At 64.9% G+C, this 5,931-nt stretch overlaps 1 protein-coding gene across 1 annotated transcript in view; it reads right to left on the bottom strand.

Moving 5' to 3' along the window:
• The window catches only part of DNAH1 (dynein axonemal heavy chain 1), a 58,414-nt gene that overhangs the window by 16,593 nt on the left and 35,890 nt on the right, over positions 1-5,931 (bottom strand). The window contains exons 34-43 of the mRNA XM_045297415.1: positions 4,144-4,321; positions 3,497-3,691; positions 3,297-3,416; positions 2,579-2,737; positions 2,373-2,483; positions 2,040-2,180; positions 1,783-1,943; positions 1,234-1,391; positions 799-972; positions 245-283 (exon numbers count right to left, since the gene is read on the bottom strand). Of these exons, the coding sequence (XP_045153350.1) occupies positions 245-283; positions 799-972; positions 1,234-1,391; positions 1,783-1,943; positions 2,040-2,180; positions 2,373-2,483; positions 2,579-2,737; positions 3,297-3,416; positions 3,497-3,691; positions 4,144-4,321 (1,436 nt within the window). The remainder of the gene's footprint in view (positions 1-244; positions 284-798; positions 973-1,233; positions 1,392-1,782; positions 1,944-2,039; positions 2,181-2,372; positions 2,484-2,578; positions 2,738-3,296; positions 3,417-3,496; positions 3,692-4,143; positions 4,322-5,931) is intronic.

Genomic DNA, 5,931 nt, shown 5'->3' with positions numbered 1-5,931 from the left:
CAGTGGGGAGGTCAGAGCGTGATTGGGCTGAGAGACAGTGGGGGGTCAGAGTGTGGTTGGGCTGAGACAGTGGGGGCTGTGTCGGTGGAGGGTGTCCTGAAAGGAACTGGGGGGGTCTGACTGGTTCCGTGAATGGAACCTGTGAAGGCTGCAGGTGCCCTGGCACCCGGACCCCAGGTCCTCATGTGTGCTGGAGATGCCAGGCCTCCCCACTGGTGCCCTCCCTGCCCAGGACGGCACTTACGCACTGGCTCCCGGTGACTCTTCTCCCCGAGCTGTCCATCTACAGGGTGAGGGACAGACGTGGGCGTGGGTTAGGTGCCGGGCCTGCTGACGGTCCCTCACAGTCAGTCACCTTGAGCCCCTCCGGCCGACAGTGGGTGGGGTCAGACAAGAGGGGAAGGGCTCCCTGGGGAACTGGGGCCTCGGGGTCAAGGGCAGAGTGTGTTGGGTGGGTGGGGCTGCAGGGAGAGGCGTCCACCAGCCTCGTGGGTGACTAGGACTGCGCTGTCTCTGTCTCGCACCCTTTACCTGCTGACCAACTCGGGGCCCCTCCTCCCGTTTTCAGACCAGCGTTGACCTCTGTGCGTGTGCGTGCGTGTGCACGTGGTGAGTTCACGCTTGCTGTTAATCTGGACCCACGGCCAGGCCTGCCCGATGCTCCGCCCTGGGTGGTAGGTACTCACAGTGCTGCCCGGTTCATAGACGGAGAGACTGATATCCAGAGACACGTGAACTTGCCAAGGGAACACTTGAAAGGGTGCGGCCGGCCGCCTGGGTCCCCTGCCCCGCGCTCACCCATCCAGCGCCCCAGGATGGTGGAGAAGATGCGCTTCTTGCTGGCCTCGTCCATCTCGGTGAAGGACAGGTAGTTGAAGTGCCGCGTCAGCCTCGGGGTGATGGCGTTCCTGCCCCCACCCGGGGGGCCCATGGCGCACACAAAGTTGATGTCCACCAGGTTCTTGAAGGCCCCTGTGGTGGGGGGAGTGGGGAGCCATCAGCGGGGCAGGGAGGGGTGGATGGGGGGTGGGGCCTGCCCAGAGCCAAGAGCAGGAAACACGAGAGGTGCCTTGGGACCGGCCAGTCCAAGACAGGTGCCGTTAGCATTACGCACGCATGCACCGGGACAGTTAGGACATTTGGCCTCAGAGTCTCTCCCACCACCCCCTCACCCTCCCGGCTTGTGAAGGCAATGAGCACATTTTCACGGTCCCTCCCGCAGAGTTCACGCACCGATGGCTTTGCGGTCATACCAGCCCCCGTGGTCCATCCACTGCCGCAGCAGCTCGATGGGTGGCTGGGCGCCGTATGTTTCCAGGGCCGGCATGTTCAGGTCGTCGATGAAGAAGATGAAGGTGCGCCCCAGAGGGGGGCCAAACACACCCTTCCGCCTGCAGGGAGTAGCTGTGTGAGCCCAGCACCCAAGGGTGCAGGTCCCGAGAAAGCGGGACGGTGGCTCTGCTTCTGGGAAGCCCTCCCTGATTCCAGCGTGTTCCTCGAGGACAGTCCTTTGCTCCCTGGACCCCCGAGACATCCAAGGCCTAGCCTCCCGTCTTCCTGTGGGTGCCCGAGGGAGAGGGGGGCGGTTTGAACAGCCAGGTTCTCAGTGAGCGCCCAATGGGTAATGGACTGGCGGAACGTTCACCTTGTGTTGCAGGCCTCTCCGAGGCTGCCCCCCACCTCCACCCTCACCTGCCCACTGCCCAGGCTGGGCTCCCTGTGAAGAGGAAGCTCTAAAACAGTCTGCAGAGAAGCCTGGGTCCAAAGGGACGAGGGGCCTGCCTCTTGTCCAGCTTGCTGTCGATGAGGTCCTGCGTCTGGTTGGCCGAGGTGCGGGCCGAGAAGGAGATGAAGTGGCTGATGTACTCCAGCGGCAGGTTCTTGAGGAGCTTGTCGGTGACAGTGAGGGTCTTCCCGGTGCCTGTCGGCCCGATGCACAGCACCTGGGGTGGGGTGGGGCACGCGGCTGGGCTTCTCACACCACCTCAGCGGGGAGGGCAGGTGGCCACCCCCGGAAGCCAGGCAGAGTGGGTACGCACCGGCTTGTTGTTGGACAGCAGCATGCCCAGCAGGTGGGACATCTGTACGGTGTCCATGGTGGGCACGATGATGTCGCAGTAGTTGGTGTCGGGCACCATGGTGAACGGGGCTGACGCGTCCATCCACTTCACCCAGGCCACCTGGACCGAGGGTGGGCGGGCGGTTCAGCGTGCTGCATGTGCCCGCCGAGGGACCAGGTGAAGGGCTGCTTCTGCCAGGGACGGGGGGCCTGCCATGCTCCCACACAGCTCCTGTCTGGGGCCCCTTTTTCTGAGGACAGCTGCCTCCCCCCACCCCCCACTGGGTCCTCCTCTCCGGCTGGGCGTGGACACCTGCTTGCTGGCCTCATCTTCCTCGTCGTCATCTTCGCCAGTGTTGCTGATGCCCCCGTCCTCCAGCCTGTAGTCGAACACCAGCCCCTCCTCCGGGAAGGGCAGAGCAAGCTGCAAGGATCAGGGAGAGGGAAGGGGGTGTTGGTCTTTCAAGGTGGGCTGCTGGCACCCACACCGGTCAACCGTCCCGGGCACCCGGCTCTCACGTCTTCAGCCTCCATCTTGTTCCTGAGCCAGTGGCTGAACATGGCGCGGCCCGCGCTGTCCCCCGTGGCACCCACGCTCCAGACCAGGGCGAAGATGAACCAGGGCTCGATCAGCTCGGGGATGCGGTTCAGCTTCTCGGGGGACACCTTTCTGAGGCCCTGGGGGACAGTACAGCCCCGGGGGAGCAGGGTTTCCATGCTACGTCCAAGCGGCCATGGGCCTGCGGGGGTCTCCTGAACTGCAGCCCCTCCGAGTCTCAGGTGCAAAGAGCATCGAGGCCTGGCCTCCCGGGAGCAGGGCAGGCAAGGGTCCCACTCATGGCCTGCGGCCCACAGGCCAGACACCCTGGGGACACCTGGCTCCTGGAGGGTGAGACAGCAAGAAAGACCAGCCTGGGGCCGCCCTGGGCCTCCAGAGCAGTGAGAAGGCTGCCTCGGCGCTGTCACGGGGGACGGGTCATGTGGAGGCTGACGGAGCCCCATCCTGCTCCCCACCAGCTGGTGGCAGAGGCTGCCCGTCTGTCCAGGACACGGCCCTGCCCTCAGAGTCCCCTGCCACCTCTGAGCCCTGGGAGAGGTCTGTGCATGGAGATCCCATCCAGCCACCGGTGCAGACTGGCCTCGATGGCCCCAGGACCCACACTCTCTCTCTTCTAAGGAGTGGGGGCGGGGGCGAGGGCGGGGGCGGGGCCGGGAGCCATCCTGGGCAGGCACCCACCTCTCTGGGGAGGAAGGGCCTGAAGAAGCAGTCGAGCAGCTTGAGGAGGCTCATGGTCAGGTTGCTGTTGGTAGAGGCGATCACCTCCTTCACCGAGGCCCGGACGAAGGTGATGGAGTCCTGCAGAGGCAGCCTGTGAGGTTGGCTGTCCTGGCTGGTGGCTGCCCTGGCTGGGCTGGGCGCGCCCTGACCCTGCTAACCTCCAGGAATTTGGCAAAGAGGACTTGGAACTGCTCCTCATGGTGGCTCACGCAGGCGGGCAGCTTCTTCAGCCAGCACTGGACAAAGGGCAGGAGCCCCAGGATACTGGGCTCCAGGTACACCATGCCGCAGCGGGACACTGTGGCCGGCGAGGCCACTGCCAGGTCCTGCACCTCGAACATCATGGTCATCGCCTGGTGCCAAGACAAGCCAGGTCAGAGGCTGGCCGCCAGCCCTGGGGCCAGGGAAGGACATGGCCATGGGGCAGGGGCAATGCAGGTCCAGACGAATAGGTCATGACCTGAGGGTCAGGAGATGACCAGGCATCCTGGGCAGGGCATTTGGGGAGTAACCTGGGGGATCAGTGGTTGTGCCCTGGGCGGCTAACCCCCAAGGTCAGCAGATCAAAACCACCCGTCGCTTCTTGCTGGAGAGAAAGGGATTTCTACTCCTGTAAAGGGTGCCCGCTGGAAGCAGGTGGCCAGTCTGCAGGTGGGGGCCCGGGCTCGGAGCCTCATGGGACATGGGTCTGCTGGAAGGGTGGACGGGGCAGCAGAGTTGAGGACCCAGCGTTGAGGGTCCGGGAGAGCCCTGGGAGCGAGCTGGCAGCAGGGCCCCGGGGACCCCAGGGGGGCAGCTCTGTCACCTCGGTGAGTTTGATGATCTCCCCAGAGCTGAGGCACAGCTTCTTGTTGTCGTCCAGCACCGTGTTCATGTTCTCGATCCAGACGGCGTCCACCGGCCCATCGAACATGTACCACTTCTTGTTGGTGTCGGCTGCCACGGCCCCCGTGCGGATGAGCGAGGGGAAGATCCCGTCTGTCCTGCAGCCATGGGGCGGGTGGGGCAGGGGGGCTGATCTGCACAGGCTCCCAGGGGACCCCGGAGGGAAGATGAAAGGCAGTCCTCCCCAAGGGGCAAGGGGGTGGGGAGGCTGACTGCAGAGGGAAGATGGGAAGAGTTGGGGGTGAACGATGCAGCAGGGAGGGGGGCCGAGGTGTGGGTGGGGAGACGCGGCTGCTTCTCGCCGAGAATCCTGCAAGGCTCGGGGAAGGGTGTGTGTGGGGTGCACACTGCTGACCTAACCCCAGGTCCCCATCCACCTGCCCTGGAGGGAGCCTGGGGAAGGAGGGCAGGCCGCGTTCAGGGGGACGCGGAACACCACCCCCATCTCCCAGGCTCCTCCAGACATGGAGCCTAGCAGAACCCCAACGGGGCTGGGGGCTTCTCTGCAGAACGAGCCCTGAGAAAAGGTTCCGGGTCCCGGGGACATTTTGCTTTCCGCTGAGCCAACCACACAGCAAGTGTCCCCCCTGCCAGTGCTGACCGCACGGGCACAGCCACCACGTCAGGAACCAGCCAAGCCGGTCATCAGTCAGAAGATCAGATGACGATGGAACAACAACTCTCAGGAAGCTGTCCAACCACCGCCAGGACCACGCTAGACCCCGACAAACCAGACCAAAGCCCTGCTGCTGAGCGATGCCGCGACTCAATCACCCTCCGGCATGGGGGGGGGGGGCTGCCCTGGGGGTCCTGACTGAGGGCAGCATGCTGCCTCTTCACCGCCACCCAGTCCATTCCGCCCGTGGGGACCCTCCGGAAAGGGGCAGAACTACCCCGGGTCTGAGACTTTCTCCTGCGCAGGCTGCAGGAGCCGGGCTATCAGGGAGCGCTGGACCGCGCTCTGGAAGGTCGCCTCCGGAGTGGGCGGGGCTGCCTGCCACCGAGAGACGCAGAGCCTGGGAAGCCCGCAGGAGTCGCTAGGAGTCCACTGGACCACCGGGGGGTCAGGTAACTCGGGGAGCAGGACAGGATGCCCGGCCGCAGCGCTCTCGCTCTCGAGGGCGGCTTTGTCCTGGGGCCAGGCACTCGGTCCCTGCAGGGGAGCAGCCACAGGGGCGTCCAGTCCCAGGGGCACTGGCTTTGCAGAGCAGGTGGCGGGAGGGATGCAGGGGTCCCCTAACCAGCACACAACAAGCATCCCCACCCAGGAGCCCCTCCCACTGGCACTGGCAGTGGCGGCCCCAGAAGCTTCTGGAAAGAGGAAAACAAGGCCCACTGGGATCTGCACGTCAGACACGGGGAGTCATGGCCACGGGGACAAGTTCATTTTTAAGGAAAGATGTTTCCACCTTGAACCCTATACTGAGCCAGATGACCAGCCAGCTAGCCCCAGCCCCTAACCTCCCCCAAGTCTCCTGCAACACGCACCTCGCCTGGGAGCAGGGCCCTGACGGGGGCCGACAGCCTCTCTCGGGGCCATGACAACGGCCCACGTTCACTGAGCACTTGGGGCACCAGGTCCTGGCCCGCCCTCCCCCTGAAAATGGTGGCATCCCCCCCCCACCCCACCCCCCTGCAAATGCCCCAACCAAGGCACCTCCCAGGATGAGGAAAGTGCTGGGTGGGTGCGGGGGACGTAGTGGGTAAA

The sequence above is a fragment of the Echinops telfairi genome, unplaced genomic scaffold (assembly GCF_000313985.2).
Source record: "Echinops telfairi isolate 266 unplaced genomic scaffold, ASM31398v2 ScPeMD7_7420;HRSCAF=8458, whole genome shotgun sequence".
NCBI lineage: Eukaryota > Metazoa > Chordata > Mammalia > Afrosoricida > Tenrecidae > Echinops > Echinops telfairi.
The sequence above is the reverse complement of the archived record's forward strand: the minus strand, read 5'-3'. Positions and strand labels throughout refer to the sequence as shown.